The sequence below is a fragment of the Lygodium microphyllum genome, chromosome 20 (assembly GCF_053477565.2).
Source record: "Lygodium microphyllum isolate KBCC chromosome 20, Lygodium_microphyllum_v1.1.10, whole genome shotgun sequence".
NCBI classification, from domain to species: Eukaryota; Viridiplantae; Streptophyta; class Polypodiopsida; order Schizaeales; family Lygodiaceae; genus Lygodium; species Lygodium microphyllum.
Genome location: NC_141154.1, coordinates 66,003,000 through 66,026,677, shown reverse-complemented (window position 1 = coordinate 66,026,677; position 23,678 = coordinate 66,003,000). Strand labels below are relative to the sequence as shown.

Here is a 23,678-nt window from a genome sequence, read left to right as displayed (position 1 = left end):
AAATCAGCTGCCTATTTCTGGCAATAGCAAGACTAAATGTTTGAGGGCTCCAATGTCACTCCTAATGCTTTAAGGTCAAAGCATTTTACAGTAGCTTTTGAAAACCTATATCTTGGCATTGGAATGAGCACTATAGGCTTCAGTCTGGAGTTCTAAAAGATGAGGAATGATCTGATTTGTATGGCCAAGTTTATCTAGATGAAGGTAACGTAGAGGTTGTTGGAGTGTTTGATGACTACAAAGGTAGAGGGAATGCAGTAGGCCCTCATTCCACGTTCAAAGTGAAAGCATGCTAATCATGATCTTAGACATAACAGGGTGCCATGAGAGAATGGAGCCATTAAAAAGAGACTCCATCGATGCAGACCTTAAGTGTTTCTTCATGAACGTGCTAGCCGTTAAATAAGGTTGCATACACCAATTTAGGTTCCCTTTATGGCTTTGAAGGTCATCCCAATCACTTTTCCACCTCCCTAAATAGGAGATCGAACTCCTTGATTCTTTCCGCCTCTTTATGGTCATGCTCAGACTGACTCTCTTTATATGTTACATCACTGTTTACATGCTACTGTGCCTTGAAGGCAAAGTACAAACCTAACCCTGTAGCGGATGTTGAAAACAACAAAGTCAAATTGAAGAGAAGAGGCAACATCATCTTCTCTTCGACGGTGGCTGGAGCAATCTATGCTGCATGTAATATGTTTATATGTCCTTCAGCAAGTGCACTGTTTGAACACCTACAAGGCTGCCACTCTGTCTCTGATGTCTAGCTGTACATCAGGATCACATGGTCTACAGGAAGTACAGCTGAGGAAGCTGTGGTGGCTACATTGGAGGCCCTTGAGGAAGAGGAACCAGCTCCTGTCTGAAAAATCCAGCTTCCTTCTTCATTTTGCTGTTGTGTGTGTTCTCGTAATCCATAAGGCTCCAAGCCTTGCTGGTCCAGTGATGTCACTCAAGGGGGAGGGGAGAATTGAGGAGGAAAGGGCAGAGTCAGACAGGAGGGGATCAAGGAGGAGAGGGTGGCCACTGCTTGATACAGGGCTGCCAATGTGGGGGGTGTGGAAACCATTGAGGGCTGGCAGACTGAGTGGTAATACAAGAGGAGGAAAAACACAGTCAAAGGAAAGCAACTGAGAAGGTGGCAGCTAGGAGGGGGGGAGAGAGCAGCTGACAGGAGTGGTCAGCAGGTTCCAGGCAGGAGCTGGCAGGTGGCACAGGAGGCAGGGAAGGCCGGAATGGTAGATGGCGGGAGGTCATGTATCACTGAACCGCACAAGGGCTGGTGTCACAGCTTCAAGGACCATGGTCACTAGGTTGAACCTGAAGTTCTATTGAATCATAATGCAATCTAGCTAGCCAATATGATATCCTTGCATTCTGAACAGCCCAGCCACATCTCTTCCACAACCAAAACACAAACAAATCCCCGTCCATCCTGATGTCAGCAAAGGGAGTCCAAGAACAAGGGAATAGCAAAACACTTAACAAAGCTGTGTTCATCTTGATGTCGGCATAGGGAGTCCAAGAACAAGGGAATAGTAAAACTCCAATAAACAGTGAGAAAGGCAGACAAGATTCGAAGGTGCTTTTCAGACTCTGTGGAAAGTATGGGTAGGAGCGCTCAAGAGTAGGTCAGTAAGGTGAATTAGCAGGTCATATATAGGATTCAAAATCACTGCAGGTTGGCTGCACATTATAAGCAGCAGAATGCAAAGACCAAAGACTTACTCTTCCCTTGATTTCTGTGCCTTCTGATGCTTAGGTTCTTCAGAAGAAGGTTGACTCCGCTTACTTCTTCCAGTCCAGCTGTTAACTCCATTCTATAATTAGCATTTGACAAATGATTATCATGTAACTGCAAAAGCCATGAGGTTTGGACAACTGGAATGTGTTAAAAAACTAAAACCTGAAGAGCTTGATTAGCAGATGACACGGTTGCTGCTGTATTTAACTTGTCTCCAAATAAAAGGCTACCTAAGATTTCTGATAGGTCTAGAACCTGCAGAATAATAACAGAATTTTAGATCATCCCAAACTCAAAAAAATCCATTTACTATGTTATGTTAGATTCTCAATGGTCAACCCTGGTCAAGCCTTCAGCACAAAGAAAAGAAAGTTCTATATCTTCAAAGGGAAAATCTTGAGAGCTTAATTCCAATTATATAGACTTTGCTGCCACACATTTGGATATATTGAGAAGGAAAGTCTGTCTGATGCCAGTACATTATGAAGTTACACTCAATCTATATTGAAGCAAACCCTTACATCTATTCATTGCCAAGGTAACTTCACATAAACCTTTTATAATTAATCACTTCCTCAAGCTGTATCTTTCTATTTGAATGGCTCATTGTAACTCATAAACATTAGATAATTGACAGAGCAATATGTACCACTATATAAAGAGGCATCTTATTGTGTGAAAGCATACGATGTGCCATTTCTATCAAAATGCAATTCTTTCTGTCAGTCACACCGTTTTGTCGGTGTGTGTAAGGTGTACTACATTGATGTGTAATGCCCCTTCAACCAAAAAGGATCTCAACTCTGTTAGATTTATTTATCCCCGTGTGTGAACCCACATTATTGTGTGTAAAAGTGTGTGTTTAGGTGTGAACACCTTTTACACCACTTAGCATTAAATAAGGGTCAAAGGGTTAGCTATAGAGCCTAGACTATATCTTTAGGCCCTATCACTTATACTTTCATCAACAACTATCACTATCAATCTATCTTTCAGTTTGTGTGTGCTTGCAAGAGTCCTCTCTCTCTCTCTCTCTCTCTCTCTCTCTCTCTCTCTCTCTCTCTCCATGGAGTTCCATCCGCCATAGCCTACTAATCACACACACGGGCTCCATACCCAACAATGGTATTAGAGCAGGTTCAAGTGTCATCTCAGCCTGTTGTGCTGGCTGCTCTGATCTACTGCTGGCCTCTGTCCTTTTCGCTGCCCATGCCACAAGAAAAAGGTCTGCAGCCCATGACTGAAGAAGAAGAAGAGGAGGAGGAGGAGGAGGGGGCAGTGCTGTGTTCAAAATTTTAACATTTTTAAAAACTTGAATTTAAAAATTAAATTATATAAAAATGTGTGATCAAAATTAGACAATGGCCATGTTCATGCATGTGCTAAGACCTTTCCATCACTTACTAAATAATTGTCTGGGATACTCTACCCAGATTTAATCCAAAATGAGTTGTATTTCTTTCTATTCCATCCGATTCACCAAGGAGCTATGTTTCAAGGGGGATTCTAGCCACTTTGCATATGCCCTCTAAGTTGATCCCGAAAGCTTTACCCGTATATTTGGCCTCTAATCATGTGCCCGGTGCCTTTGAGCCACACTGGCTTTTTATCAACCTCTAAGCCATACACAGGCATCTCTGAACCATGTCTTACAATAGGTCCCTAAGCTTGTTGGTAGACCATGTCATGACCTACCTTGAGTTGTATCTCTCTCACTTATGTATCTCCCTTTTCAAAATCATTGTACCAAATTAGACACAATCTCTTCGAGGTACAACCTTCCCTTTTCCTTTTTCATATGTTTCGTGTCATGCATTTGGTCACCCATGACCTGAAGGGGGTTTGTTAGATTTATTTATCCAACTGTGTGAACACACATTATTGAGTGTAAAAGTGTGTGTTTAGGTATAAACACCTTTTACACTACTTAGAATTAAATAAGGGTCAAAGGGCTAGTTGCAGACCCTACTCCTCTCTCTCTCTCTCTCTCTCTCTCTCTCTCTCTCTCTCTCCATGAAGTTCCATTTGCCAGACACACGAGCTACATATCCAACAAAATTTGGTGACATGTATTCCCCTCCTTGATCTGTATGGAGTGTAATCAACTTGCATCCACTACCATTTTCAGCCAAGGCCAAGAAGGTTTTTAAGCATGCAAATACTTCTAATTTGTGTCTCAAAACATATGCCCATCAATGCGAAGTGTTGTCGTCAATGAAGGTAACATAGCACAAGTCTCCTTCGATGGATTTGACATGCATGGGTCGACAAACATCACTATGCACAAGCTGTAATTTCAGATCAACATGCATAGATTCACCATTGGGAAATGAAGGATGATGCATTTTTCCAAGCACGTAACTCTCACATACATTATGGGTAGATGCTTTTAATGGAGGGAGATCAAGCACCATATTTTTGCTTCTGAAGCGAAGCAACCTACCATAATTAAGATGACCAAACCAAGCATGCCATAACTCCGTGTCATCCATAATGCTAGCATCAACTTGTAATGCATCCTTTGATGCTCTCCTCTCATATAAATCAAGATAATAGAGGCCAATGTACAATGTATCAATGACAACGAGGGCATCCCCATCACTACAATCATAGACACTGCATCGATCCTTGTGGAATTTAACCATAAAACCAACACATGCAATGGCTGAAATTGAAAACACTTTTTCTTTATGCCAAGCAAATATAACACATTTTCTAGTATGATAGTTTTTCCATCTACTGCAATAATGGGAATCTATCAAATGCCTTGGACCACGTACAAAGTATCATTTGCGTGTACAATTGATTCCTCCTTTTGTACATTTTCATATGATACAAACAAGTCATGAAAGGATGTTATGTGCTTAGAGGCATTGTTGTCAAAACACCATGTAGAGTTGTTTATAACCACTAATAAGCCATGTGTATTTGAAGAAGGATCATATAAACAACGCACAACAAAAGCATAAAACTTACCAATGTCCAAATTTGCTGAATGTGTCGTTGTATCCTTGCACTTGTTGAATTTTAAACAGCACTCGTGCCCAATCCTTTTTCTACATATCTCAATAATATGCCCTTTTTTTCTACAATAATTGCATCTCTTTTTCTTAGCACCCTCATCCGTAGTCCTCGAAGAATCTGTGGAAGAAACAAATTTGCCTTTACCTTTTCAGTTTGATGTTTGCCATGACTTTCCTTTGTTCCCATGGCTGATTGCAAATGCTTGATTTTCCATACTTATGTTAGAGTGATTCACATGTGATTGCTCTTCTTGCAATAAGTTATAATAATAACACCAATGCATCAAATGTGTATGCATCAATATCTCCTTTTGCAAATAAGCGAAGTGTAGTGGTGAAACTCTGGTAAGTATCAAGTCGGCCAACCAAGATTGTAGAAACAAGAGAGACATCAAGAATTATTTCATAAATATTTGCAAGCTGCTCCATTATGTCCTTGACACATGTAATGTATGCATCCACTAAATCACCCTATGTCATGTGCTCCATCTCAAGTTGTTTGCACAAATGGTCTACACAAGCATCATTGCACACAACAAAGCTTGCTTATCCCAAGCATCCTTGGCTGTTGTGCAAGACCAAAATTGTGGGATCCACTAGTGATATCATGCCCATCCCATCTCAATTGATCCGCAGTGGGAGATGCAACAAAGGCTAAAGAGAAAGATCCACTAGTGATAGTGGATAAACTAGATGAACCTATAGCATTTTGTATAGTGCAACTTGCAAGCCAAACCTCTGAACGAGATACATAACCTTTAAGTTGATTGGCAACTAAAACATGCTTCATCATGTATGCCCACATCAAATAATTGGTGCCATCCAATTTATAAAAGTCTCTAAACACATTTAGCAAATCGTTTTGACTTGTCGTTGCTTGCTACATACAACTAATTTTTCATAATAACTGTCATTAGGACATGTATTTCTAAAACCTCACTTAACATGTGGATTAATTTCTAATCACATGATTCAGTAAATGTTACACATGTGAGGTGCACCTAGGGTTAAAGTAAATTTACGAGTCCGTGACCCGAACAAATCACGGGATGTCAAAGGCAAAACTTGCTATAAGTTATGCCGCACATGTACTTGGTGGTATTTGGTACCTGATGTTGGCCTAGGTCATCCATTTGGCCATAAGTGTCAGTTGGTGACACTAGAGAAGTGGCGTATAATGGCACCTAACGCCAATCTAATGGTCAAAGATGACACAAAGACACTCGGGAAAGGAAGTTGCTGAGCCAATTTAATTATTGGCTAGTCACATTATTTTTCACGGCACCAAAATAATTATTAGATTAATTTTCAGTATTTAAAGACTGAAAATTAATATTTAATTATAAAAAAAGTTGAAAAAACCATTTGGGAAGGCTACCACTTGTGAAAAATGCCCATGCAAGACTGAAAAACGTCTTTAGAGACTGGAGAGAAGTATTTTTATAAATTCAGCCAGCAAGAGAGAGAGAGAGGAGGCTGTTGGTCTGATTTGCAGCCACTGGAGGACCTTCTAAGGCTACCAAGGGCAAGAGAAAACCAATCAACAGCAAGAGGCAACATCTACAGGCTGTCGAGACAACGCAACAGCTGTAAATGACTGATTTTCTTCAATTCTTTGCATCTACAAGCTGTTGTGGCAGGACAACAGCTGCATTTGAATGATTTTCAGTCATTCTTTGCGACAAAACTCTGAATTTTCTCTCTCTACAGCTTTCCCTCTCATCTCCTAGCCATTTCATAGTCTTGTTCCGAAGATCTCAGCATTTGAATCCTTGGAGGCTGAGAAGTTACAAATTTCTTTGGTGTAAACCCTAATTTATAGCAAAAATTAGGGTTTAGCAACAGCCTTGGGAAGCGTACCAAAAATTAGGGGTAAATCGGAAAGACTTGCTAGTGATTCATCACAGCAAGGGGAGTTGGAATACCGAAAGGGATTGGGAGAATCCCATTGTAATTCAACTTATTCTTCAATAAAGCTAAAGAAATACCGAAAGGGGTGCCAATTTTGGGGCCAATCGGGTGTACCTTGTCCAAGATCAGTAGGTAAATTTATATTTGCAGATTTGCATTTATTGTTTGTTGTTGTAATTAAGTTGTAATCAGGGATTTACCACCCTATCCGAGGAGGAAGGTTGGTTTCAATAACTGTTGCAAAATGTGTACCTATAGATACAATAGTATGAAAAAGCAAAGGTGGCCAAAAAACTTACAATTCTTTGCACAATTGATTATGGCAAAAAAAAATTTGCACCTGAAAATGCTCCAATGTCCACGAATATTAGTGTAGAAGGTATAATTGTCCTCTAAGGTCAATGGATTTCAAAAAGTTTCACAAAAAACCCAATTTTTTTACATGAAATTGGGCAATTTTGGTACGCTGAGGAGAGGATCCAATTCTGGTGAATTATGGGGGTTTTGAATAAAAGCTCCATTTTTTTTAATGAAATTGAGAGAAAATTAAAGTCAGCTGCAAAAATCCCCAAATTTTCTGCATGTTAAGAGGGCTACACATGAACAAGAGTTTATTTATGGGGCTAATGCTGATTAAGGCTGGGGGGCATGAATATTTTAATGATATTCACTATCGGTCTGAATTTGGCCAACGAAACACATCTGCAAGCTATTGGCTTGTAGCATGGGTTGTCAACTGATGAGATGATGATTGTCGACTGATGGGATGATAGCTGTTGGGCTGAATTGTTGGGCAGTGATACATATGGACTGGCACAAACAAGTCGGCTATAGAGCTGAATCACCAAGCAAGGACAGGCGCAAACAGGTGGGCTATTGGTGTGGGACTGCCAAGCAAGGACATGCTGAATCACCAAGCAAGGACATGCTGTGATGAACAGTTTTGACCTTGAGATCCTAGCCATGCTGTCAAGACAGACGACGAGTACAAGGCTATCTGAACAGGGCAGACTGGTCGAATTGATGCAGGCTGCACATACAAATGCAAGGCAGGTGATTAGCTGGCTGCTGATGAACAGGCTGATGATAAAGTCAACACAAACAGAGCAGCACTTTGTAAGCAGCAGCAGAAGCCAAGGTCAAGGCTCAACGGCAGCCGAGGTGGCAGTGGCCGATTAGAGGCATGGCTCTAATACCACCGTTATGTTGGGATTCAGCCACGCGCGCGCACTCACAGTGAAGTGAACAACAAGAGAGAAGAGAGTGCTAGAATGTGGCATCCGCTATGTAAGAATGATAATGAAAGTACAATCACTGAGGTACTAAGTACCTCACCCACTAACAAGTGTTCACATGGGAAAAAAGCACTTCTCCAGCTAGAAGGTAAAAAGGGCCCATGGATAAGGGAGCATTCACACCAAAACTACGGAGGAACACGATAAGTGTAACAATGACAAGGTAACCTTGAGGCTTTATGGGATCTACAAGAGAAGACTAATTCGACCATTGCTCACTACTTCTACCTTGATCACATTGCCTTTGATGGAGAGTGATACAGCCATTGCTCACTACTCCTACCATGATCACATTGCCACGAGGTTAAGTTTAAAAAATAATAGACATATCATCTATTAACAGATCAAATTTTGATGACAATTTGATTTTGTATGCAATATGTTAAATTTTATAGCTTATTGTGTGCATGTGCATCAACGTGTACAATTAGGTCGGGTTTCAATGCTAAAGAAGGTTGGGAAAGATTGCCCCACATACACATGACCATCATCAAGGACCTTGCATACTTCTCTATTGGAGGAGAAACGCAAAGTTGGGCAAGCTACAAAGATCATCTTTTAGAGATCATGACGATGCTTTTGGCAAGGAATGGAGTCACCTTCTTTGCAAATGGATGGAGTGGCAATTGTAGGAGATTCATTCATGGGATTAAGGCATACTCTCATTATAAGATCTCATCGCACGATGCATCAAGCTAAGGTAAGCGTGCCAATATACTTGCCCATGAGTGGACAAACAACATTAAGATAGATGGGTGTAGAATGGGTGGCATTTGTGGTAGATGGTGAATTGTTGGTGCTATAGTTAAGGGGCATTACCACCACATTACAAATTGTTTTTGCATGCCTTACTAGTTGAATCATCTCATAAAGGATATCAGCAAGCTTTCACAAATAGAGTCAATTAGCAAGCTTTCACAAATAGAGTCAATTATTTGCTAAGCCAATGAGATGGTAAGATTTCTCTTCAACCATCAGTTTTTTTGCCATGAGTTCTTCAAGAAGAACTAAAAGATTCAAGTAGTTGGAAGTCCAATACTCGCTTTGCTTTCAATCTCTTGATATTCGTCATTTAGGGACTATAATGGTGTAGTGAGGCAAGTCTCCATGGGTGATGAATTCAAGGGCTCCCATTTGGCTTCTACTTTTAAAAGAATCTCATCCTTAGGCCCACCTAAAGACATGGGCTTTTGGGATGACGTGAATGGGTTGATACCATGGTTCAACCATTATACATTTATTGCACCTTGTAGATGCTATGCAGCCACATCTTGGCTAGGATGATTAAGAGCCTACACAAGTTGGTGCCAAATGAGGATCAATATGACAAGATTTGCACCTTATGTGTAACATTCTGGTATGCCCATGCACCTCCTTTGTGAGCTATGTCGAGCAAGGTAAAAGGATTAGATTCACATGCAATTGCATTCATGTTGGACCTTGAGTTTGAAGATTGTGGACAAGTGAATGGAAGGGAGGTCAATGATGACTAGAGGCACATCTTGGAGCACATGGTACCTAGTGTTGACATTAGATGCTTAGTACAGGATGAGCTTCAGCCTACATTACTTTTTTTTACTCATTTGGTGATTGTAATGCACAATTGGACAAGTTCATTTAGGGGTTGGGGGGTGCCTTGTGGTGGGAGGATTCTAGATCAAATGGCCCTAAGCTTTAGCAATTATTCTAAGCCATGTCATTAGCTCCTCTTGTTTGAAGCAATTGTGGATCTCTTACACTCACATTGCCTCCAATAACAAGAGCCACCTTGGTGTGTATAAAGCGAGTGATCTTATCTTCATTGGTACAAACTTGTGTATGCTTTGCAAAGTGTGACTGTAAAGGAAGCCAATCCCCTTAATCAAAGATTGAACAAGAGGAGAAGCATACAGAAGGGCATGTCCAAGATCCAAGGGAGGGAATTGAGGGGCCATTAGAGGAGAGCAAAGATGAGGTGCGAAATGAGGATGCTATCGAGGACATCTTGGAGGAGCCCAACATCCCTTGATCCTTGAGTTAATGCCATGTGATCGAGGTGAGCAACATGTTCTATAGCCTATGCTCATAGCCTAATATCAATGACTTTTTCCAAGCACCACCTCAAAAAACATGATATCTTATACTCTACATATCACATCATTAAAATGAAAATCCTATGCTTGATGGTGTTCTAATTAAAAGCCATTAGATTCATACACATACAACATCATTCTCCAAGATGGTGTACAAATAAGTTGTGAAATGCAGGTCATTAAGAAGACACATTAGATTGTTAATCTGTGCACATGTAGGGGTTACTGAGGTGCTAATGCTCAAGCAGGTGAAGTGGGCAATACAAGATATGCAAAGCAATGGTAGAGTCAGGTGTAAATCCCATCAAATAATCCACTGCATTAGATCCATACACACAAGAGGGCCATAAACTCTATGAAGCAAAGAGAAGGCTGCAGAGACAAAAAATCCTTAAAATCCTTCATTTAAAAATATGAAAGACAAGGACTTACTAGAAGTACAAGGCTCAAGACAAAGACTAATCATTACTATGTGTAAAGGGCAATTGTTTTTAAAGCACTTGATGAATTTCATTTGAAGCATCCAAATTCTATGGCCCAATGTACATAACCTGCCCCTCAATGGACACACTTGATTCAAAAAAATTTAATAGCATATCAACTCTTGAATTTCCCTTCACAAACTTCAGGCATACCTCAATCCATTCGGCCTGAAACTCGAAAAAAGGAGCACGATACAACTTCACACGATAGTTTCTTGTGCACACTGCTAGCAAACATCTGCACATTGCAGAAACACATCATAGGAAAATTTAGCAAACATAGCAAACTAGTTAGTAACTTAAGACTGTCCGGCAGCATCCTGAATGTACTCAGAAAAAACAGACTAACCCTCATGGCTCATGTTTCATGCAGCGGACAAATAGGCTCAAGCTATAGGATCCCTTATAAATGCAAAAGCTGTGAATGGGAAAAAGAAGACATGTAATGTGGCACAGCAAACAGGAGTATGCAATCTCAGAATGCATTTCATAGTTCTTTTGTTGAATAAATCTCTGATTATGAAGGCTACTGAATCCCAGCTACTTAAAAAGACCAGCCCACATTTAGAGGCCTATGGAAAAAACTGCAATTAAATCGATGGTTGGTCTTCATCTAAAAGCAGTCATCAAACTGCAGAAAACCTGATATAGAGGCACCAAGCATTGGTAAATTGATGTGTCCTGTGAAAAATAATAACACAGGAGAACCCACTATTGTAGTACGTACCCTAGTGATAACCAACACACAAGAAACATCAGTCTCATATTCGCAAAGAATCAGAGACATTTTTAAGACAGAACGTGGCAGGATCAAAAACCTAAAACCAAGCAATGTGGACAACCGCTGAAGCTCTCATTCACGACTCAGAACATTCACAGCAAATATGCAATCATCTTAGAACATAGCACCCACAACTACTTTTTACCCCCGCTTTTCATCAATGCACCAATGTACAAATAACATAGTCCTCAAAGCAAGGATCATCCAAAAAAATTTCAAACATGGTAAAACACATCCAAGTGACAAATCTAAAAGCAGCAGCTATCAAATAGGAATTGCTGCAATGAGCATCTAAACAACTTTTTGGGCATCAAAAGACTGGCCTCCAAGGAATGCATGATCCCTTTCTTTCCATATTCCATTTGACTTTCTGTAATTTGATTAGAGAAAGGTTTGAGTTTCCTGAAATCAGTAATTAACAAAAGGTGACCAGTGGAATGTCCCATGACAATGGCGACAGGAGCAAGGACCATGAATCCCCTCAAGATAGGCACTCTTTGCATACTTTTGAGTTATCTAATGCAAGAAATATATCAGGCCGACAAGCAACAAACGTAATCATGGGCATGCAACTCATTCTCATGTAATTCAACAGGTTCAAGACAAACGGGAAGCAGATGTTTCCCAAGTTCACCCACTCACTTCTGTGAAAAAGACAAAAGTTGAAAGCCCACAATGAAAGCATATGCACACACAAACAATGAAGCAGTCAAGCCTATCTAATACCATCTCATGGCAACCACACGGCACAACACAACAGCTCAAAAGGAGCAATTGAGAGAGAGAGAGAGAGAGAGAGAGAGAGAGAGAGAGGTGTGCAAGAGCACAACAGCCAAGTGAGCAACAGTTGGAACATGCTCTGGGTGATATGAAAGTGCAAGACAGTGCATCTTGATATGTAGGCAACATGGCCTGAGACTCCAGACCATTACAGAAGGGAGGTATAGGCAAGCATTTGACCTTCAATGACACAGGTAATGAGACATTTTCTCCTCACTCCTTTCTTAAGCACAAGCTGCTAGCAGCCTTTCAGCAACAATATCTAAGCCCTGTTTTGACAAAACCTTTCTTCAACTAGTCTCTGCCAGCGCCCCCCCCCCCCCCAAAAGGGGCCGGTTATTCCCAAACAAAAAGGAAAATGCAAGCCATATCTTCCAAGTCAAGACCTAAATTACCCACCATATAGGGCATGCAGTGCAAAAAGGTATAAAATTAACAAATCCCTAAGGATTCTTGGAGGAAAAAGGCTAGACCCTCGAGCCTTTTTAGAGCTAATTTATAGCTTGTAGAACTTCACATCACCGATACATAATACATTGCAACCTATAGGAAAAGCATACCCTCCATTTGACGCCAAACCTTGAGGAGACCAATCCAAGCTACGCACAACACCACGTCCATCTCTTGAGAGACAAACAGGGAGCAAACACTGTGCTTTTATATCTGCTGTGAAACAGTATGATGATTAATAAGAGAAATGATTGGTCATACATAGTTTGTTATCAACTTGATATAGGATTTGAATGATGATACAAACACAAAAGCATTTCCTTACACGGAACTCATTAATAACTTGCATGTTAAAACGAGTGGACATGTAAAGGAAAACAATGTACAATGTATTTCATTATGGACAACTTATAACTTAACAGAATAAGTACTCCATCCATTTCTATTTATTGATTTCTAGAGTATCCTAGAAAATAAATAGTAGAGATGTCTTACAGCTTTTTATTAACCCACACTTCCTTGAATGGCATGCATGTCAATCGATTCCCAAAATAAATTCCACAATTTGAAGTATCCAAATTAATCATGAGACACACAAACTTCCAAAAGTATATTCATTAAAAAGGTTGCCTTAGCTTTGAGCCCAAACACCCTACATTATCAGACCCCAAACTCCAAAATGTGAAGTCTCAAGTTGATTGTAAGACTGGCAGCCTCCTAAGTTCACGGATCAAAAGAGTTGCATTGGCTTGGACCCTAAAACACCCTAAATTTTTGCACTGCAAAATAGAAGGGTCTTATGTAAGATATTACAGCACCATAACCCAGGTCCAGATCATGAGGTCTCTTTGGTTGGCACATTTAGCAACTTGGAACTTCGAAACCTTGCCACTATCTTATCTCTGCAAAAGAGAACTTGGTAAACTCCCATTTTTGGTTCCCCAGAGACCCACACCCTTAGCAAATAAGTGACCCCCCCTTTTTTTTCTTTTTCCAAAATCAGAGCCTTTCTGCATGCTAATCCTCAAAATGGCAAGCTCTGCTCTTGAATCCTTTGATTTGCATCTGATAACTCATAACTTCAAAGTTCTCCACTACCCTTTATAGTATTGAAAACAGCAGGATACAAATGAAAATCATCAACCTGTTCTATTTCGCAACAGCATGAAGGATACGTCTTCAGAAAGGCTATAGTCTGGAAATTTAAAATCGTCTAAACAGCTAACATAACAATATTATCGCACAGAAAATAAGGTTTCTCCCCCATAGCAGACAGATATGTTTCTAAGAGGCTCTGGACACAACAAAGTTTACCATTGGGCCTATTTGGCAGTACTCAACAATGAAGACCATTAAAACAAACCTTGATTTCAAATACAGCTTTTCCACTCAAGATCTCATTAAGAGTTTATTTCCACATGATACAAGTTAGCATCGTTGTTATTCAACATTCTTAGATCCTTAGATGTTACACTCTAGCACGTATGCAGCCTTTACTCTATGCTGCAAAATACATTCATAAATAAACTTAAAACAGCCCAACTTTTTACTTACCCGTCATCCACCAAACTTTGGCTCCTCTTGAAGAGCCTAGTACAGTGGGATATTGCAGCTCCACCAAATCACTCACAAGAGAAAGAAGTTGTATCATGCCACTAGCTAGAAGCTCCAATCTATAGACCCTGTCTTCCACTGGTTGTATTGTGCAGCAATCAAAACTTCCCATGCAAACTAGAGGACTATTTGAGGCCTGGCAAGGTCATTCCTGTATTCACCAAATTTGACATTGGCTGCTGGCCTCTTGAATCTCCCTAAAATTCTTTAATTTCAGCTATAAGAATTCAAGCCCTAGGCCCTGAATTCTGAGCACGCATCCTGAGGTGGCTGTCAAACCCTAATTTTTGTTGTAAATGAGAGTTTACAGTAGAGATTAATCCAAATCTCCACCTCTCATGACTAAAATTTTTCAAAATTCTATCGCAAGAATGTGGAAAAAATCAGTTACTACCCTGTCTAAACAACCATGAAAGTTGTCTGCACTGATGGAACACATCGAATACAATGTTGTTTGGCAAAAGCAGCATTCAAACTACCTTATTTTCCAACATTTTTCAAAAGAATAACTTATTTTTCAAACTATTAGTTCTAAAAATTAATTTAATAATTATTCTAGTGTCTAGAAAAATACTTTCACTAGCCAATGATTAAGTTTGCTAGGCCACTTGCATGGGAAGGTTTTGCCAAGTGGCACCTTTTTTATCCCATTTTCCAACATTTTTCAAAAGAATAAATTAATTTTTAGAATATTAATTTTGAAAATTATTTTAATAATTATTCTAGTGCTTTGAAAAAAAATTCCACCGACCAATAATTAAATTGGCTAGGGCAATTTGTCTTCCAAGTATCCTTGAGTGATTATTAACCCTTAGACTTGCGTTAAATAATTAATTAATGCTTAGTCTCTAATGTCACCACTAACCTTAGTGGCCAATAAATTGGCCTAGGCCGAAATCTGACACTGGGTAGCACCTAGTACCTATCAAACATAGCTTATTACAACTTCGTCTTTGGCACCAACTAATATATCACGGTCCTAGGTTCCGCATTGTGAAATAATTAACTTGCACCTCACATGTGCAAGTCACATTATCACATTTGATTAACTTTTAATCAAATGCTACGCACAGCAATAAAATTTCACATCCTTGTAACACAATTTGTACTCAGATTGTTATACTATCAAGGGGCAAATTGTGCCCGATCATTAGTGACAGCCCATTGTATTGAATTTGAAGAGAGATCAGCCTATATGTCATTCTACTTCAAAAAGAGGGATGGAGATTGGAAACACCATGTTGGCTGCCTACATCCCATGCCTTTGTACACTCTTATACTTTGGTATATGAATTACGTTTTCGGAGTTTATTATCTTTTGAGTTCATGTGTTTTTGTTCTTTTGTTCATTTTTCTACATTTATAGAAGCTCTTATCTTTTTGCTTCCATTGCTCCACATCATTCTAGCATTAGGTTGGTTGAGTTACTTGCCAAGTTTGCCACCATTGGCTTACTCAAGTTAGATGATAATCAAGTCATTTTATTCTTAAACAAGCTACCAACCATTTACTTCCATTTTATGCAGCAAAGAATTTCATTGTCCCACTTGCCAACCTTCTATGAGTTCAAATAGCAACTGATGCATTACAATCAGCTACATGACCAAATCTAGTGAAAACCTCCTCTTCCTCATTGTTATCTTCCACTTCTACAAAAAAGAAATCTAGAGGCGGCAACGGCTCTCAAAAATGGAAGTCAAGTCCTAAAAGGGGAGACTCCCCTTCTTTAGACAAAACTAAAAATACTAAACCAACTTGGTAGAATATTCCGAACAATTACAAATATTGTACTCATTACCAACGTAGGGGTTATGTAAACGAGGAGTGTAGTTCCAATGCCCAAGGCAATCCCCCTAGATCTTCTACCCTCAGCCCTCAAGCACGCCCATGCACAATACTCGCCATGGGTAGCCGAGATGGGGTCATGACTCCTACTCCAACACTTGTTCCCATTGTTCCTACTCCTCCTGATGCCCACTTGGCAAAACTTAATTTAATAAGCTGGGAATGTTAGAAAATGGAATTAGTAGGGTGCCACTTAGCAAAACTTGCCCATGCAAGTGGGAAAAACGTTTTTAGGGACTAGTGGAGTCTATTCCAACCATTGTGAGAGAGAATGAGGTTGTTAGAGATCAAGGAGAGGCCATTAATGTGATTTGCAGCCACTATGGACTACACTATGATGCTCCAAATCACCTAGTAAGTGCAAGTGTAGTTTTGGGCAGATTACGTTGACTTACACTATTGTGCATAGTCACATGGAATGGCCATTTTTGGGTCCCCTGTCCCCCTTCCCTATTTATAATTCATGTTTCATGCATATTGCATGCGACTATATAGTCACATGGAATGGCAATTCATGGCCCTCTCCGTTCCCATTTTCCATTCCATGTGACTATGATTGTGTGTCTTGACCCTAGACTTGACAATTCCAAATTACACAATATCTATAAATTTCCTCCTAATAGCTTGGGGCCCCTACTCAAGAACCTTTCGCAAGCTCTGTCAAACTCATAACACGTTGCAAACAGTCCTACAGCAAGTGATAGCAATTTGGAGTCTTCCAAGAGCAAGTGATAGCAGCCCAAGGTCTTTATGGTCCAAATGATAGTATACAGGAGGAGGCAACAGTCTTTCTGGTGGTCCTAAGCTGTAGGCGACAACATCCATGGCTATTTGGGCAGGGCAGCAATAGTTTTTCAAGATTTCCTGCAATGAAACTCTGAAATTTCTCTCTCTATAGCATTCTCTCTCATCCCCTAGCCATCTCTCAAGTTATCTTAGCATTTTTCAGAAGTTTAAGCCATTAGAGGAAGAGATTTCAATCAATCTCTGTTGTAAACCCTAATTTACAGCAAAAATTAGGATTTTGACAACCGCCTTGGTATGTGTGCTCAAAATTGAGGGCCTAGGACTTGAATTCCAACAGTCGAAATTGAGGAATTTCAAAGAGATTCAAGGAGACCAACCGGCCAATATCAAATTTAGGACTGAATTTGTCTTTCAAGGAGCAAGGTGAAAGCCAATCCCCAAGCAAACCAAGGGGAAAATTGGTTTAGACACTTACTGGTTAGTTTTGACAACAAGAGGCACTTAGATTAGCGGAGGAGATCGGAGGATCTCAATTGTACCGCTTCCATTTGCAATATAAGATAAAGAAATACCACAAGGGGTGCCAATTTTGGGGCCAGCCGGGTATTCAATGTCCAAGATTAAAGTAGTAAAGTGTGCATTTTCAATTTATGTGAATGTTATGCTTGCTTTAATTAGTATTTAATCAAGTTACCACCCTATACAAGGACGAAGGCTGGTTTCAACATGCCCCTTATTCCATTAACCCTTGAATGCACTGTGTATATATATTGGGAATTCGGGACACATGAAAATGTATAATTACACATTACTCCAAATGAAAACCCATATGCATATTTGCCATTGAGCAAAGTATGTTAAGCTTTCATTGCTTACCCAAGATCTCAAGCAACTATCAAAGTGCAGCGAATGTGGAATACTAAAAGACAACAAATACAAGAGAATAGGGAGAGAGAAAAGAGACAGTAGAACACAAAGATCTAGAGTAAACAAATGCTGAAATGAAGAAGGCGGATATACAAATGGGCTGTCGAAGTATCTCCACAAGCCAATCTCTCTTTCCACCTAAAAATAACAAGTGTGGTTGGCTGGCTGAAGGCATAACTAAAAATAGGCCAATAAAATGGCCAGGTTGGCCAGCTAAATCTCGCCAACCAGCTGCTGAAAGTAGCCGACTGCACATAAAATAAGCAGAAAATCTGCAATCTGCCACATGGCGCTGCCGCCTGCCCACTAAATATCCAATCTACCCAAAAAAGTGCATGCACCTAGTTACTATTGGAAAATGCCCAAACTAACAAGAAATGTATAATTGTGCCCAAGAGAACTAACTATACAAATGTAGCTTGGCAATGCCAGTTCAAGGGATGAATAAATCTCTAACACCCCCTCTCAGTTCCTAGACAAGGCATAAGGCTTAGGGATATGTAGACTGGAGTGTTGTTGAAGAACAACTTGAGAAAGCAGTTTCGTAAACAAATCAGCAAAATTGTCCTCTATCTTGCAATATACCACATCAATTGTCTCATCCAAGATCTTCTCCCGCATGAAATAGTACTATATCTCAATGTGCTTCGACCTAGCATGAAACACAAGGTTTCATGCCAAAGCAATGCAGCTCTCATTGTTGCAATGCAGTGTAGTAGGACTTGGCTAAGGACAACCAAGCTTTGCTAACAATCACCGAAGCCACATTGTCTCACATGTGGTAGAAGACACCGCTTCGTACTCTACCTCTGTAGAAGAAAGGGCAACTGTGGGCTGCTTCTTGCTACTCCACAAGATAACACCTGCACCCAAAGTAAAGCAATAGCTTGTCGTTGACCTCCTATTGTCAACATCTCCGGCCCAATTTGAATCCATCTAGCCTCTAAGAACCAAAGCTGAATCTCGAGCACCTACTAGATAATGAATACCAAGATAGGTCCCCCTCAAGAACCACAAAATCCTCATAGCAGCCTACCAATGAACTAGCTTGGGTCCACTCATGAACCAAGGAACCCTACAAACAAACCTACATGAAAACACAAATCAATCAAAGTGTTAAGAAGCTATATCAACCACCCAATAAACTGCCACTAGTGGATAGCATCCACCACCAATGAGTCGGCATGGACCGTAGCCTTCCAATTCAAATCCATAGCAACAAAAATAGCCTTACAAGGCCCCATCTCACGCATAGTGAAAAGCTCCTATAGATACCACTATTGGGGGATAAAAATCCCCCTCGAAGTCTACCAAATCTCATGACCTAGAAAGAAGTGGAGAAGGCCTATATCCATCATCTGGAACATCTTGTGTAGTGTCTCCTTTGTCTGCTTGACCTTCTAGGCATGGTCACCTACCAGCATGAGATCATCTACATAAAGCACAAACAACTGTTAGATATACTCAATGCCCCACCCTCATAAGGTGCCATCAATGACCCATGGTGCTCTAAGTTGTAAGGCCCATATTATGAGGAGAAGCCATGTGTGAGCACCGACATTGGGTGGATCCTGACTTGTATGTCAAATAAGGTCTATGTGACCGCATGGCAAAAGGGTGACCTTTGTGGATCTAGCATTTGGGTTAGATAGAGTAGTTATGCCGGTAGCAACTGGAGGCACAATTAATCGAGTTGTGAGGTGTGGGGGTTATTCAGGGCCCCTATTTTGGGGTCCAAAGTGGCCCTTGGCTAGGGGGGTCTCAAGGAGGCTAGCAACCCCCCTAATGGGGGTCTGAGGGCAGTGGCCCCTGCCCGACAGTAAAGGGAATATTCCCTAGCCAACTAGGGAAGGTTTATAATATAGTCAGACATGCCGACCAAAATACCTTCTCGAGCTATAAAAGGAATACCCCTCTAAAGCCATCATCAATCTATCTTTCACCCATTTAGAGTTCTTCCAACTACTCCAAAGCTCGTTGCCTATCATCTGTCTAGATTGCCATCTAAGCTTCACAATGAAAGTGCACAAGTGGACAAAGCCATCTTTGTATCTATTCATTTGAAATTAGAGCAGCCTCTATTATTCTCGTATTTGTTGTGTGTTCTCTACTCCTTGCTCAGATTTTGTCCGCTATGCCGTGTAATTTCTACAACAACATGTGCAAGGAGATGTGGACATACAACTGGGGATTAGAACAAGAACACAAGTATCCTAACTTCCCTTGGAGAAATGAGTTGATCTTTTCAGTCCAAGCATGTGGAGCTTATTTGAAGTTGTAAAGGGCCTTCTTCAACATGTATACACCTTGGCATTGGATGAGAAAAATCCAATGGCTACTCAACATAGATCTCCTCCTTCAAATCTCCATTAAGAAACACAAACTTCACATCAAGCTAATAAACTAGTCATCTTCTATGGCTAGCTAAGGCCCTAACGGTAGCCATCCAAGCTATAGGTGCAAGAGATCATGGAAATCCCCCCTAGTCGGTGCAAAGCCCTTTGCAATGAGGCCCACCTTATGCTTATCCAAAGTACTATCACTATGATACTTGTTCTTAAAGACCCATTTGACTCCAATCCCTCTCCTATGAGCGGACCGACACACGGAGGCTAGAGCCCTTTGCAATGAGCCCCACCTTATGCTTATCCAAAGTACCATCACTATGATACTTGGCCTTAAAGACCCATTTGACTCTAATCACCTTCCTATGACCGGACTGAGACACAAGATCCAAAGTGTCATTCCGCTCAATCGCATCCAATTCCTACTCCATAGCCTTCTTCCAATGCTGGGACTGTAAAGCTTCATTCACAGAGGTGAGCTTTGTATCTTGCATGGCACAAGACATCGAACAATAGTTAACGCAAACAAGCTTGGTGTGTAAAGAAAACTATGGAGTAGGTGCTAGGGTTGGCATTGAGGAAACACAGTGTACAACCACAACAGAAATACAACAGTACAGACACAGACATGTGAAACTCAAAACTCGAACACAAAAACAAACATAAGCAGAAGGGGAGAGAGAGAGAGAGAGAGAGAGAGAGAGAGAGAGAGAGAACATACCTTTGAAGTGAATGAATATTGTAAATGAATGTAAGAGTGTGCAAGGTGTCCAAGGGCAGAACACTAGTATCAGAGAGTAATGTCCACCAGATATGGATCTTGAGTGTTGTAACCACCAATTGGAGATGAGAAAGCACATCATCAACTGTCAATGAAGTGAAACACAGTCCTCATATGCCAAGAAGTAGATCAGGCTCCAAAACGCAGCAATAGAACACCGCAATAGAACGCCTCAACAAAATGCTATAGTAGAACACAGTAGTGGAACACCATAGTAAAGCATAATAGTAGAATGCAATAGTAGAATGCCACAGTAAATGCAGCAATAGAATGGTCGCTAAGTAGCAAGCGGCAACATGGAAGAAGCCATCAGGTAGCTAGAGGAGTAGATGACGTGATGGCAACAGTCACAAAGAATGGACTGTCACACGGTGGGAGATTGATGGCTAAAATCTAAACACAAGGGTGAGAAACTTCCATAGAAGAGATAATCATTGAATGGGGGCAGCCTGACTATTTCTAAATGTGGATGGATCCCCCAAATTAAGATTTCACAAAAACTCTCTCAAATTGCACACCATTTTAGGTTTTTCATTAAATAAGCATGTTTTGGGGCTATTTAAGAGGCTAATCAGAATGGAATGCATTTTTTGGCTCAACACCTCCTCTTAGACCCAAAACAAGGTTAGAAAGAAAGGCCAAGGCATCCCACCCTAAAGTAGCTAGGGCATCGAACAAAGGGTGCACGAAGACTGCTTGTTGATCCTACCAAGACTAGGAGGCGATGGTTATCTTACCAAGGAGTCCAAGTAGTCACCCCAGGGAGGACAAGGCATCGGACAAAGGGTGCTCATCAACTACCCAGTGGCCTACCAAGTCTTGCAAAAGTGAATGGAACCACGATGAACTTTTTCTTTCCTCTCTTTTTTTTGAAGGTGTTTGCACAGATGGTTTGCAGCTGATTAAATAACTATACCATATGGGAGAATAAGAAGGGATGGTTAGGTCCAACCCTTCACAAAACAAACCAACTACCCATCCACTAAAAGGTTGTCAATGACAAGGGAAGGGCCATGAAGTAATGGTAGTGGAGTGTACAAATCGCCAGTGGAAATCGCTTAGGATCTGTCTAGTGGTGCTCTACACAATGAGGATCCTATTGTTAGCAATTGTGTGTCTTGTATGGTCATCTCTTCCGTATGAGCCTCAGTCTGACTCCTGAGTCAAATGAGGACATTCGCAGCTCTAACATTGTATTTGTTTGTTATTTTATGTGTTTTAGAAACTTTAGCTGGAGGGCACATTAGTGTACTTTTGGCTATTTTTTAGGGGTTTGAACACATTTAGGGTTTTCCCTATTTTTCATCTGTATAGGGGGCCTTCCCTCCCACTTTCAATATCCATTATCCATCATTGATCCTTCATGATGAGCCATCCCTCCTCATTCTCTCATCTCCCTGCTACCGTTTGGCGCCCACAATGACACATAGAGCTGCATGTTGGGGTTGACTGTTTTAGCCTTGTACCTTCAGCCATTGAAGTCACATTGTTCCTTCTCTCTCCTGGGTTCTCTTTGTCTCCTCCTCTCCATGTTCAGTTTCCTCTTTCCATTGCACAATCTCACATGGCATCAGAGCCATGCGTGGGAGCCGGAGATCTCAAAGAGGAGCATGCTATCTGCGACAAAACTTGCCTGGCGTCATTCCCACATGCGGCAAACCTTGGATTTGGAGACAAACTGGGCAGGGCGACCTATATCCAACCCTTTTTTAGGCTTCTTTTACCAAGGTTGATTTATGTTTTGCTCTTGGGTGGGCCTTACCAAGCTAGACGACACCGTTATCACACCTGGACAGCGTCAAACAAGTTGGGCAGCCATTCTATTGGCTGGGCATCACCAAAACAAACCTACGTTTTTTGCAGGCAGCCCCCAACACACGTGCTACAGAACCAAGCCTTGCATTACCTGCCCCTTTGTGCAAGCTGCCCCTAGATTTTTGCATTTTGTGCAAGTAGGTCATCGGTCCTCCTAGGCAGTACATTTACAAGCTAGACGGCACCTATTCTCTACTAGGCGACCTATTTACAGACGGACAAATTTCTTTCTTTGATGCATTCTGATACTGGATTGCAAGCCCACATTAGGGCAGATTTGTGTGTATTGCAGGGACTTGATTTCTGAGCACTCCTGGTCCTTTACCAACCCCTGGATTGGCTGTGTTTCGATGTTGAAGCCTTGTTTTCCTTTGCATTTACTAGTCCCTCTCTCTGCCCGGCATTATGTGTTCCCTTCGCCATCAGATAATCCCTGTCTACCTTACCCCAATCAGTCTTCTTTTGTACCATAGCCCAACAAACCTCAATTATCCCGAGGACACCTCTTATTGTTCACCTTTATTCCAGTGGCAACATCTTCTTTGGTTTCTTGCAAATATTTCTTGAAGAACATCTATGGCCGACGCATACGCTATGGGAGATTGTGTGGTTCAAGATCATTCACCATCTTATTACTCTTTCCCATTATATTCTTCCAAGGCTTCTAGTCCTCAATTGGCATTGATGGCATCTCCTAAGCAGGTGTCACTCCTATTCTCTCTCTCTCCGCATCCAACAAGCTAGATGGGACAAACTATTCTCTATGGTCATGCTACATGGAGTGTCTCCTTGATGATTGTGAACTTTGGGATTTTGTAGCAATTCCTATAACCCGACCTACCGTGGATCCTCGTGATGGTGTGACCGCGGGTTTGGCAGCTTCATGGGATCGGTCAAATGCCAAAGCCCCCTCTTCCCTCCTTTTGAGTTGTCAAATTCTGTGCTCATGCATGTTAGACATCTCTCCACCCTACTAAGATTTGGAGGAGATTTGCATCTCCCTTTCGATTCAAGCATTTGGGCATCGATTATCTCTTGAGTTGAAGCTAAGACAACATTTTGG

General features: G+C 41.0%; 1 protein-coding gene across 3 annotated transcripts in view; it reads right to left on the bottom strand.

Annotated features, from left to right (window-relative positions):
- LOC148018975 (Transducin/WD40 repeat-like superfamily protein) overlaps positions 1–23,678 on the bottom strand; it is a 186,797-nt gene that overhangs the window by 76,150 nt on the left and 86,969 nt on the right. The window contains exons 3-6 of one of the 3 annotated variants that reach the window (XM_087701481.1): positions 12,652–12,757; positions 10,684–10,768; positions 1,910–2,002; positions 1,732–1,823 (exon numbers count right to left, since the gene is read on the bottom strand). In XM_087701481.1, the coding sequence (XP_087557607.1) occupies positions 1,732–1,823; positions 1,910–2,002; positions 10,684–10,768; positions 12,652–12,757 (376 nt within the window). The remainder of the gene's footprint in view (positions 1–1,731; positions 1,824–1,909; positions 2,003–10,683; positions 10,769–12,651; positions 12,758–23,678) is intronic. The other 2 variants (XM_087701482.1, XM_087701483.1) reach the window with 2 other exon arrangements.